Genomic DNA, 13,028 nt, shown 5'->3' with positions numbered 1-13,028 from the left:
AAATGTACATTAATGCAACACTTTCAATGAATGCTAGATTGCTTGAAACACAACCCTGTCACCAAAAATATGCTCAAATAAAACTACACAATACATTGTTGTCAGGCCTCGGGGGCTCTCTGAATTTGCCACACTCGACCCAGGTGAGGTCAATGGGTACCTGGTAGGATTATTCCTTGAAATGCACTGTGCGCCGATATCGGTAGCCTGAGCTAAAGCTAGGGTAGTAATTTCCAAAGCTCTTTGGAAGCGCATAGAGACGTTATATCATGTGATTTGCGCTATACAAAAACAGAATATTATTAATATTATTATTATCTATGCAAGTAAAAAATCACCGATGTTGCCCTTGTCTTTGTCATTGTGCTTGCCCTTGTGCTTGACCTTGAGCTTGTCCTTGTGATTGAGTTGCTATCAGATATTCTCTGTTCTGCCAATAGAGGGGGCTATGTAACCATGGCCTAACTGCCTAGCTTGGCCAATGCTTTTAGTAATGCTCGATTCTCATCCTTCACTTGGTCTAGCTCATCCTCTGCAGCTTCCAAATCCTAGGGAGGGATTAAAAAGAAAGTTGAGAAAATGTCAAAGAAGTGATCATCACTTCAAGGCCAAGTTTCATAAAACTTGTTATCAATACGAAGTTGCAATAACTGTTATGATTGCAACTTGATTGATTGATTGATTGATTTTTATTTGCCAAGCTTCCAACATACAATATACAAGAATAACAGATCAAAATTAAGTCAGCTTAAGTCAGCTTGAACAGGATAACCTATATTTTTTCCATTAAAATCATTAAAATCATGATAATTATGTAATGAATAAATACAAAGAAAATACATCGGAAGGACTCCTAAGAAAGCAAATATAATTATAAGGGACCCTGTACAAGTAATAAGCTACTGAGATGTTGCATTTGTTTGGCTGAGAGCAAATTTGTTTTAGAAATGTGACGCTTTGTTATTGATAACAATTTTTTTAACAGGGCCTTGGTCAGGGTCAACAAGGTATTGATAAATTATTTTGGTTATTTGACCCTCCGGCCTCTAACAGATGATGATACACATGATATTCCTAATTTGACAAGAAGTCATTTTTTGACCAAAAAAATAATTGAATTTCTTCCAAAGTTTGGAGAAAAATCTGGTTTGAATATAGAGCAGAGTGTTTTGGGCTGTTTTATGGCAATAACACTTACTTCAATCATTTTGTAGCAAATTTTCAAAGTGAATTAAGAACAATGGAACTCAAATCAATCATATATTGAAATGATAGCAGCTTAAGAAATTCCTTACTAGGGAAAACAAATAATATGCCTTTTATTCCGATGTAAAAGTATTTCTCTGATGAAGAGTCATGATTTTAAATTGAATTCAGAATCAATCAGAAACCTATTTTCAGGATGTAATACAAATTTAATATAATAAAAATGACAAAATCCTATCAATCAGACGTATCCATTTATTCCTATAATATGACATTTAACAGACAGGAAATGAAATATCTAAGATGTGTAGTATTGCTGCATCTTTATAGATATCAATGAATATATAGTTTTACAAGCACAGGATAAAACAGTTTCATGAAGATACAACTGCATTTCAAGAATATGAAATTCACTTTTCGTTTTGTAAATATATGATCTTTATCACTTAGGATAGATATAAAGCATGCTAGAATACATAGTCATTATAAAAAATATAGAAATAATGGATATATCATGTATGCATATATCATGTATGCATGCACATTCAACAAAAATATGGATATATATATATATATATATATATATATATATATATATATATATATATATATATATATATACCACATGGCCTGTTAACAACTGCACACCAATACCAGTACATATACAGGCTTGTATCATGCAGTCCATCAATTATTTACTAAGAATAAATACTTAATTCTTGCACTGGGAGAAAATTGAATTTTTCAAAGAGTATATTTGTGATCTAAAATATCACAGCAATGCATACAGTATAGTTTGGCCATATCTTTCGAGCACTATGATAGAAATCATGTTCCAAATTCGGTATCTACAATGATAATCCAGTTCACAAATCTATTCAAATGCTACAAGTTACTCTACTTCACTGGTATAAGCATGAAGTTTTTGCACATTGCCTGACATTGCAGCAACTATGACTACAAACCGCCATTTATATGATTACCAAAGTGATATGCATGTAGCATACATGCCAACATTTGAAAATCAGAAATCTGTACAAATTATGCTATTTAAAAAAAAAAGAGGAACAATCCTAACTCTCCTATTCAATACTACAGACAAATTTGTACAGGAAGAGGAACACCTGCATTAAAATGATAATTATCTTCTCCCAAAAAGAGGAATGTTCCTCTTTAATCTGAACAGTTGGCATGTATGATGTAGGCAGAGCCAATATTCAAAAACCTTTACTGTGCATAGCTGTCAATGTTTTGATAGAAGCTCTTCATTTGAATACAATTTTGAACTGGTATATCATTGATTTACAAGAAGGATTTGCATTGCAACCAGCACTTTATTGGACAAATTCCTCAAACATATCATTTGAGGAAGTTCAGAAGAAAAGATTATCAAGTGTTTTACTTGGGTGAGAATCCTGACTTCTTGCTCCAGAATGGTAACCCTTTCCTGCGACTGGTCGAGCTTCCGTTGTAACCTTTTGTTCGATCGTTTCTCTCGGTTTAACATCTGATGTGCGGGAATGGCGTCATCATGACGGCGAAGGGTTCAAAGGTCGGGAGATGGACGAAGGGGTCACCGAGTCACAAAACATGCAGGAAATAGTACGGGGATGCCATGCATGGAGGGAAACAAAATTGGAATGGAAAATGGAATTATCAATGAGTGAAAATAAATGCAATTAAGTATGTTAATGTATACACAACACTATAGTCTGGTTTCAGAGTTAAATGATCGTTTACCGCACTTGAATTGAGAAGGACGAAAGTGTATCCTGACCGAAATTGAAGTTCTTATTTTCATCAGGTTATCTCAAGCTGCTTAACAAACCCTATAGGCTGTAACTTGGTAAACTTACCTTTTGTGTATACCAGCAGAGCAAATAAGCCAATTCAAAGTTAGGAATTAAGTTTTGGGACACAAAGGTTGATTCAATTTTTTTAAAATTATGTGTTTATCAAGAAATCAAAACATAACATATACAAACTTTCGAAGGAAATAAGGCTGATTCACAATTGACTTTCGCTTTGCAATATTCTTTGGTATCTTTTTCAGAATAGATATATTCTCTCTTATAAGGTGGAAATTTACATATCAAGTACACATTTGATCTATATGTGTTAATTTGAAAAGGAGAAGATATCTATTTCACATTCGGGTGTGCCAAATCTATCCAAAATGACAATTAACTGTTAAGTTGTTTATGCTACTAACTGAACTCACAGCAACAATCAATTCCCTGACAATTTTAAAACAAAATTTGCAAAGAGATTTGATTTCAAAATTATCACATCAAAACATACAAATCAGCAATCTCGCCACTGCACTGCCAAACCTTATGGAAAGTCTTTTTTAATGAAGGGTATGGAGCAGTAACATCAAACATCTAGTTTTATTATATGGGTGACTTTGGTAAATGGAGTTACGCCTTCCTTTTTAAAAATACTAACAATCGCATATTTTCTTTCAATGGTTACAGCTCAAATAAATCATGTAGCACTTGTGAGGTGTTTATAACATGTATTTTATTGTTGTTTATCATTCTTTCTTTTTTTGAGGATGAGCATTTCTAATATTCTTAACAGTTTTTCACTTTTCAAATATACTTGTTTCCTTTTTTTTTTAAACTTGCAAATGTGTGCTATAATATTCGCATGCTGTTATTTTGATATTGGAATTCAGATCAATTAAAAACAATTAGAACTGATGTATTCACAACAAAGACATAAATATGAAAGTCCATTAAAATGCTCAATGTAATCAGATTCTTTTGTTAGTTGTTCACAGGCTCACAGCAAAAACTGAGAAATATGTTGTCTCATAGATACCAAAAATGGAAATAAGATATGAAGAGAATGTAGAGTCCTTTATGTCCGTCTACCGCGAGGGCGCTATATAAGATAACATAAAATAATAATGACTACACTAATATACCAACAGTTAACAAATAAATTACTCATACCCTTACCAAGTTTTGCAATTTTTGAGGTATCTGAAATATTGACTTGTCCCAATTTATTCAATTCAATTTAGTTCAATAATGATTTATTATGCAATTTCATATTACATGCATCGTAATTGTCATTTTACATGAAAAGCAGCAGAAGCTAGATTGTTCATGTTTACATGATAAAGTGATTTAAGTTTCTTGAGCATGTGACATCTTAAAGATTACATCTAAAAGTAAACAACAAAGGCCCTAATTCAACCATTCCACCTTTCATTCTTGAGTTACGAGAAGCATCAAATTCACAAGAGGTATTAATAATCTAGTTGTTCAACTGTAGGTAGCAACATAAAAATACATGTAATTGGAACATAAAAGTAATTCAATAAACTTGGAAGTAGAAAGCTTTAATCAAAACAATAAATAATAAAAAATTACATTCACTTAAAAGGGAAGAGAGACAAGGATAAATCAAAATTTTAAAAGAAATAACAGTCATTCAGGATAAAGGCATATAATGAGACATATTACAGATTCACGTATACAACATCAACCATAATAGACAGGGCTAGAAGATACCTGGGTATCGTTTCATGAAACGTCCATATGGACAAGTTCACCGACATCCCATTGAAGCGCATGTTAAACTTAATACATGCGTTTCAAAGGGATGTCGGTGAACTTGTACTTATGACGGTTTTGTGAAGGGCCCTGGACTGAGATAAATGCATGCACACGGATCAAAGAAAAGTATATAATAAAAACACCATTTTTTGTTCATTTTGAACTAAAAAGCTTTAGAAAATTAATCATTTCTATGGTTTCTCAGAAAGAAGGACCAGCCATTCAATTTAAATTGTTAGATTTTTATATTGTTGGGGTCCATTATGACCTAGTAGTAGTAGTATAAAGAAAAGAAATGAACAACATATTTATGTTGTTTATTTTCATAAATGATTGTTATTTGATCTCCCTTGTCAATTCAAATCACTGACTAAAATCGCTGAACAATTTGATCAGGATGGTTTGGATAAATACAAAAGAGTTTTCTGGATATAGAAAGGAAGTATTTTTTCCTCTGATTAAAAGGAGAAGTCCACTTTAATATCAAGTTGGTTTTAATAGAAGCAAAAAAATAAGAGCATCAGGTCAGTGAAAGTTTGAGCAGAATCCAATTAAAAATAAAAAAATTATGAATTTTTGAATTTGTCATCAGGAAAAGAGAAATTAGCAACACTGTGACGTATTTTTATTTTGCTAGCTCACCTCCCATTTGCCCTGGTCTAAAAAATTTCACTGACATATTCCTCTCATTTTTCTGCTTCTATTAAAACCAATTTAATATCAGGGTGGACTTCCCCTTGCAAAGTAGTTTTCATCAAGGAATCCTAACAATGATGAGAAATTTCCTAAAGTCCTACTCACTCTTTGAACTTCTTCTGCTGATCGCTCATCTTCTTCACCGTCATCAGCTTCTATCCTCTCTGTTCTACAAATTTAAAGAAAGAAAAAAACTTGAGGGTTGCCTTTTAAATTCTAAAGGATCTCACCACCCCAATGACAAAAAGCCCATAGTACAGAGACCCTGAAAATAGATATTCCAATTCACACATACATAGCACTGTATCAATAAAGATTAATACACCTTCCCCAAAGGTAAAATAATAATTTAATTTGAATGTAGGAAAAGCATTAGAGCCCTAGGTCATGTTATACTGAAAATGACAAATGTGTAATACATGTAATAAAGGTCATTCTTTCATTTAGCGGTATAGCGCCCTCTGTTGGTAAAAGGATAAATCCTATGCCTGGTGCATGCATACAACATTTTCTTTTCATGGAATTAATGGCCTTCGAAACTTTGTGAAAGAAATTGTATTGATATACTGGTTGTGGTAATGTACTTTTTTTATTTAAAAAAAAATCAATATATTGTTACACAAGGGAATTACTTGTAAATGGACTATCAAATCATACATTTACCTTCTAACTTTGTAATAAAAAAAATATATCATTTGACCAGTAAATTTCTAGTTCAAATTCTGTCTTAGCAAAATGTAGTGGCAGAAAAAGACAGGTCCGGAATGCAAGAGGCGAATTAGTTAGTGATATTGGTTAATTAATTTTTTTTTGGACATATCTGAATAAAATTTAGTAAAAATGAAGCATTGTTGAGATTGTATATGGCTTAACCAGCTCCACATCCTAACAATGCGTTTTTACCTCTGTGAGAGGAAATATTGATTTCCAACATTTATGCATTTTTCATTCCAGACGTGTCTTTTGGTGCCACTAAAATTTGGCTATGCTATACTAATTACAAGTTAGAAATACTGAATATTAAAGAGAAAGACTTACCTCCTATCGCTTGATTCAACAGCATCTACACTGCTTCCATTCTGTAAAAATAAGATAGAGAAATTGAGATATTCCGGTAAAATGCTGTTTTTGATCCAGTCATCAATCATGACAATGTGTGTTGATTGATAAACACATTAAAATAATTAATAAAGAATGTTAAAGTTAGTATTATCATTGTGACATGGTAGTGAGAGTAATTACATGTTTTACCAATAATTTTTTAATAAGAATGTCAGAAAACACATCACCAACAGCTCTAAGAAAACTAAAAAGTTGGTATTGGTAAAAAAAGGGAGAAAAAAAAATTCAATGAAGAATTGTTATCCTTGTAGTCTGATCATGTATAAGAATATTACATGCTACTTGTTGAAAAAATGTGATTGTCTACAATCCATTTTCAAACTCACTCCAATGTTGAAACAGGAAACATAAACATTGGGCATCATAAAGTTACAATATCATTTTTATAATCCTAAATGATCTTTGGCTTAAAAGTGATTTGATAAATCATACTACACTTAAATAAAGTAAAGAAATTCTAGATATGATAAGCATCTGTATTTCCTATTATCAACATCTTGTATCAATTGAGAATTTTCCACAAAGAACACTAGGATTTATAAACAATTTCCTTAGAAAGCATTCATAAAGTTCAACATTTTTCAAGAAACATTTAGACATTGAAACATTCTGATTGCGAAGTTCATCTGATAAACTTGCAAAAAGGAACCAACTCTTTCAAAACATTCTCCTTATCAAATTGGATCTTAATTCAGGCACAAAAATACTATTGTCAACATTTCTATTCCTTCCTGACATTGTGTTGTTGATAATGGTTGCTGAATGCATGAATTCAGCAACCAAGTGCATTGGAACCCACCCGCATTGAAATCTAGGGTACAGTATATTAACACAGGGTACAAAATATCATAGCGTTTGTTAGGAGAAGGCAACATAAACAAGGAAAGCCATAAATGTCACAAAAAACTTTATTTTTTTGAGAGAAATAATTTCAATGACACCTGTTCAAAAGCAAAGAGGGAAAGAAAGGTGGTGTAATGTTATGATTGCAGGGCCCTCAGGGAGAACAGTATTAATACTGATGAGGCTACCCTGGGTAAAGAAGACATATTATTATTACCATATATGAAAATATGAAGAGATTTCAAACATCACCTTAGCCTATAATTTTAGGACTCAGAATATTACATGGCAATGAAAACAAGCAAGTAAAAATTCCTAACCATTAAAAAAAAAAAAAAATCAAACAAAGTTTGGTAGTGAATGATTCTCCATAATTAACATTTTTAAAGAGAACTATGTTCCTGAAACAAACAAAAAATTGAAAACGCATATTATTTTTTTTTAAAGGCTGTCTGTACTAGTTTGGCTAGGAAGGATTAGACCACCAAGGGTGGTCATTGACAGGTGGCTATCTCATCAACTCAGGTCTCAATTAACATAAGAAAAAGAGGATCATGGGGGACCAGTGGTCACCAATTAGGCATTGTTTTCTGTATAGAGGGAGCAAGTAAGCAAACAAGAATTCTTTTTCATCCTACATAAGTGAGTTTTGTAAAAATGCAATTGTGGAATAACATCTTTTAGAGGACAATTTTTTCTTCAAATAGACATTTCAAAGTTCAAAATACAGATTCTTGTCAAAATATGGAATGAAAACAAACATGTACACATTCCTTCCTACCGCCTTCATACTAACCCTAGTCAAAATAACATTCTAAAAGTAGTTGGAAAACATTGAAAAAGCTGCACGACAGCAATTTCGTTTTTTTTCCTGATTATTTTCAACCCTGTACATATTTTCATCTACCATTTGTTCCATGTTAGCCTAAAAATATGTTTTTTGTCGATTTTCCTTTTCTAGGAAACACCGTAAAAACATTGACAAAATATAGCCCAAAGACATATTTTTCATACATGACAAAAGACCAGGGAGGAGCTAGTGAATACCATCACAGTGCATACCATTACAATCACATGTCTGACAGTCATGTATTTACATGTGAATATGTCTGCCGCTCTGAACAAACACAGACATATTTTCCTCGTTTCTGAGTAAACATTCTATTCTAGTTCAAGTGTGCATGTACAGGTTATATCTCAATATGACTTACTCCATACACAGAGGTTAGAAACACATACAGTTAATAACTGAAATATTTGTACCCCTTGTAATTTGATGTTTTTGTTTTGTAACTCAAGAATGAACGGTGGACTGGTTGAAGTAGGATCTTTGTTGGATACTTTTAGACATATGCTTTACGATGTTACATTCTCAAGAAACATTAATTTGGATGATTAAATTTTTCACATACTCAAAGAATCATAAACCATGGTAAGGGTATAAATAATTTAGTTAGGTAAAGACCAGTTTTGGAAACGCCCCCCTCTCAAAAAATGAAATGGAAGCTCTTATTACCAATCATGTGAAAGAATATGTTTTGACTAATACATGATGATAACAATTTTGCCGGGGAAACCCCCTACTAATTGATATATTTGGTAAATTAGTTTATCTATTGGGACCAAAAAGATAATATGCATGTGTCGCGCATGTGTGCGTAGTCCTCTTTCTGTGTACAGTGCTTGTAATTTTACGAAGACTGGGCCAAATTTCTTATCATTTTGATGATTCCAGAAGCTTGTAGTACACACCAATACTTATATGCTAGATGATCAACCTTTTCTGAATGATTCCACAACGTTTCTTTCACAATGCAATCGCATGACCAGAACTGGTCTTTATCTTTAATTGTGTATGTTTTGATTAAAAACATATGTTTTGTTCAGATAGTGACATCACACTCTAAGATGAATTGATCTAATTAATCACAATGCTGGACAAAACAGAAAAAGGGGTGTGTCAAAAGGGCTGAACTTGACATAATGGAAAATGATGAAAATACAGAAAACTGAGAGGGATTTCAATTATTTTCCAAAACATTGATTTCATATTCACAACTTGTTGCTTCTGTTGCTATAATACAGAAATCAACAATGCCTTTCTATGAACATTACTTGCCAAGGTCATATCGGCTTGTTTACATTATGGCAGCAAAGCCATGAATGCACAAGTTATTTTGGAACACTGAGAGGGATTTTCATTATTTTTTGAAAACATTGATTTAACTTGTTGTTTCTGTAACTATACTACCAGATATCAACAATGCCTTTCTATAAACATTACTTGCCAAGGTCATATTGGTTTGTTTACATTATGGCAGCAAAGCCAATGAATGCATGAGTTATTTTAGGAACGACTGAATGACTTGGTGCTTGACATGATAGCATTGGAAAATGATGAAAATACAGAAAACTGAGAGGGATTTTAAATTTTCCAAAAAAACATTGATTTCATATTCATAACTTGTTGTTTCTGTAACTATACTACCAAATATTAACAATGACTTTCTATGAACATTACTTGCCAAGGTCATATTGGTTTGTTTACATTATGGCAGCAAAGCCAAAGAATGCATGAGTTATTTTAGGAACGACTGAGTGACTGATATGATAGTATTGTGGTTTTTGAGGTATTTGAGAATGGTATGAGGATCTATCACTTCCTCATTGTGACCTCACAATGTCATAAATCACCTGATATTAGACAACTACATTGATGAATTAAAGGTATAATTTAGATACAATATCCTCAAGTTCAAGTTCAAGTTCAAGTTTTATTTCCACATGTGGTTCATAAAAAACAATAAGTATACATACATGTTCAGACGTATAAAAAATACACAATTAACAAACAATAATATTAAGAGAAACAAATAGCGAACAAAATCTAATAACAACTAAATACATGTAGATATAAAAAACATGTGGGGGGACCAACAAAGGCCAGGGGCTTGTCGAGGCTAATCCCCTAATCCTAACTTGTGAGAAAGTATAATTGAATTGATTAAAGGTTAACCTCCAACTTTTGTTCACTTTGTTGAAAAGAATTTGTAGCTAATTTGAATTCAATACAGCTTAGAGAAAACTAAGTTAGTCCTTCATATTGCTGTCAAAAAACAGAGTGTAAACTTGCAATAGGCCTATGTCAAATGAATATTGCCATTTATTTCCATAACTCACTCAATGAGAGGGAGAAGGACAATGACTTATACATTTTTCCATTTCATTTCATTTATTTATTTCCACATCAAGATAAAACCAATATCATACAATATACAAAATACAAACATATATAGTGAGATATCTAAAGTGGGAGGTTCATGAAAAACACACGAATGGCTTGTTTAAAATGATCCTCACAACATTTTTACAAAATAACAATAACTTTGGTACATAATTTACATAAAGGCATGAAGTGAAAAAGAAATTGCTTATATAATCGGTGTCACCTACGTCAATGAATTTTTACACAGTTAAATGCCCTTCTGATGCTAGGCAGACACATTAGGCCTAAATTACATGTTTGGCCCTGCAACCTTCCTCCACATTGCAAACACATTGACGGTCTGTGGGTTTTGTGGTATTGATATGGGTGTAACATGACACAGTACTGTGTCATCAAAAGATCAACTATAATGAAATAATAGGTCATAGTATGAAAATATTTGATTTAAAGGGATCCGGTAACTTCGTCTCAGATTCTGAAACAAAATTCTGGATTTAGCTCATGATGCAATGATAATTAAAAACCTTTAGGTCAGTCAGGAAACCCAGGACTTTTACAAGCCGATCGCCTGTCTGATTATCAAGATATTTATGATTGGAATTACAAATTTTGAAAACCGTTCGCCTGACGGTTTTCATAACACTACAGTCTATTGGAGAAAATGAGTATGGTAAAACCGGTCACTCAAAGATTTTTACTTTTTTGAGGCACTTCTTGATCATTTTGAAGCGCAATTTTTTTAGGGCTTCAATATTACACCATATCACAGACACTGATAACACGTAGGGCCGTGTATCTCAGATTTAACATTGTTAAACGATCCCTTTAAAGAGAAGGTTGAGTTCTGATAGAGGTGACAAATATGCCTTCTTCTTCTTCTTCTTCTTCTTCTTCTTCTTCTTCTTCTTCTTCTTCTTCTTCTTCTTCTTCTTCTTCTTCTTCTTCTTCTTCTTCTTCTTCTTCTTCTTCTTCTTCTTCTTCTTCTTCTTCTTCTTCTTCTTCTTCTTCTTCTTCTTCTTCTTCTTCTTCTTCTTCTTCTTCTTCTTCTTCTTCTTCTTCTTCTTCTTCTTCTTCTTCTTCTTCTTCTCTTCTTCTTCTTCTTCTTCTTCTTCTTCTTCTTCTTCTTCTTCTTCTTCTTCTTCTTCTTCTTCTTCTTCTTCTTCTTCTTCTTCTTCTTCTTCTTCTTCTTCTTCTTCTTCTTCTTCTTCTTCTTCTTCTTCTTCTTCTTCTTCTTCTTCTTCTTCTTCTTCTTCTTCTTCTTCTTCTCCCTCTCCCTCCTCCCTCCTCCCTCCTCCCTCCTCCCTCCTCCCTCCTCCTCCTCCTCCTCCTCCTCCTCCCTCCCCCTCCTCCTCCTCCTCCTCCTCCTCCTCCTCCTCCCCTCCTCCTCTTTTCCTTGTAATCTTCAAAGGGCTATGCATTCTATCCTAAAGATCTGAATGTAGATTATTAGTGTATCTTTAAAGTCAGCTGAAAGCTCCAGTCACCTTAAATGAACTCCTTTTCTTCCTCTTTTTTCTATGAATACCAAGAAGACCCGCACTGCTAAAATTAGAATGTGGGGTCATATGGAAATAGACATGAATTTCAAATTTACAGACCTCAGTTTCCTCGAAAACAGAGAAACACTTAGGGCGATTTTGTTTTGTTTTCCTTGTCCCTGGCAAATGTTGCATCATGGTTGTTTTTTTGAGGAAACTGACGTTTGCAATTTTGCCTAGCAATATCCCTAAGGATGAAAACAATCACAAATACCTCATCATTGTGACTGTGCATGACTTTTGAACTTAATGTTATTGACCTGAAAACTTGAAGAAAACATAACAAAACAGAAAACAGCTTTTAAGTGATATTTTGTAGAACACAATGGTGCTTTTTTTAAACTAAGTGTTGAATATTACCCAAGCTTAAGGTATGCAAGCCATTGCCATCCCTTAATTTGAACACAATGATCTGTCTTATTACGATAAACAATGTTGCTATATCCATGACATGTGAAATCCTACACTGTGTTTCTTAAATCATTATAAGGCATTTTACAGAGTATGGATAGCAAATCATCATCATAATATGCTCTTCTTACATAACATGTACAATTACGGTAACAAAATTGGAACCCCTACCACGTTTTGTAAGTTTTCAAGTATGTTAAAATTTGATTTGTCCCAATTAAAGGTAAAGACCAGTTATGGTCATGCGATTGCATTGTGAAAGAAACGTTGTGGAATCGATCAGAAAAGGTTGATCATCTAGCATCTAGCATCTGCAAGGTTCTGGAATCATCAAAATGATAAGAAATTTGGCCCATTCTTCGTAAAGTTACAAGCACTATACACAGAAAGATGTATATGGGATTACCCTATATCTCT

The 13,028-nt window shown here is 33.1% G+C and overlaps 1 protein-coding gene across 2 annotated transcripts in view; it reads right to left on the bottom strand.

Annotated features, from left to right (window-relative positions):
- Positions 1-347: 347 nt before the first annotated feature.
- Positions 348-13,028, bottom strand: part of LOC100890592 (twist-related protein 1) — a 51,962-nt gene continuing 39,281 nt past the window's right edge. Inside the window, exons 4-7 of one of the 2 annotated variants that reach the window (XM_003724910.3) lie at positions 6,510-6,550; positions 5,577-5,640; positions 2,609-2,713; positions 348-548 (exon numbers count right to left, since the gene is read on the bottom strand). In XM_003724910.3, the coding sequence (XP_003724958.1) occupies positions 462-548; positions 2,609-2,713; positions 5,577-5,640; positions 6,510-6,550 (297 nt within the window). In that variant the 3' untranslated portion in view covers positions 348-461. Of the gene's footprint in view, positions 549-2,608; positions 2,714-4,032; positions 4,096-5,576; positions 5,641-6,509; positions 6,551-13,028 lie in introns of both variants that reach the window. The other variant, XM_011669905.2, reaches the window with a different exon arrangement.

This window comes from Strongylocentrotus purpuratus, unplaced genomic scaffold, assembly GCF_000002235.5.
Source record: "Strongylocentrotus purpuratus isolate Spur 01 unplaced genomic scaffold, Spur_5.0 spur5_scaffold_17, whole genome shotgun sequence".
In the NCBI taxonomy this organism is placed as follows: domain Eukaryota; kingdom Metazoa; phylum Echinodermata; class Echinoidea; order Camarodonta; family Strongylocentrotidae; genus Strongylocentrotus; species Strongylocentrotus purpuratus.
This window is presented reverse-complemented; position numbering and strand designations above follow the sequence as displayed.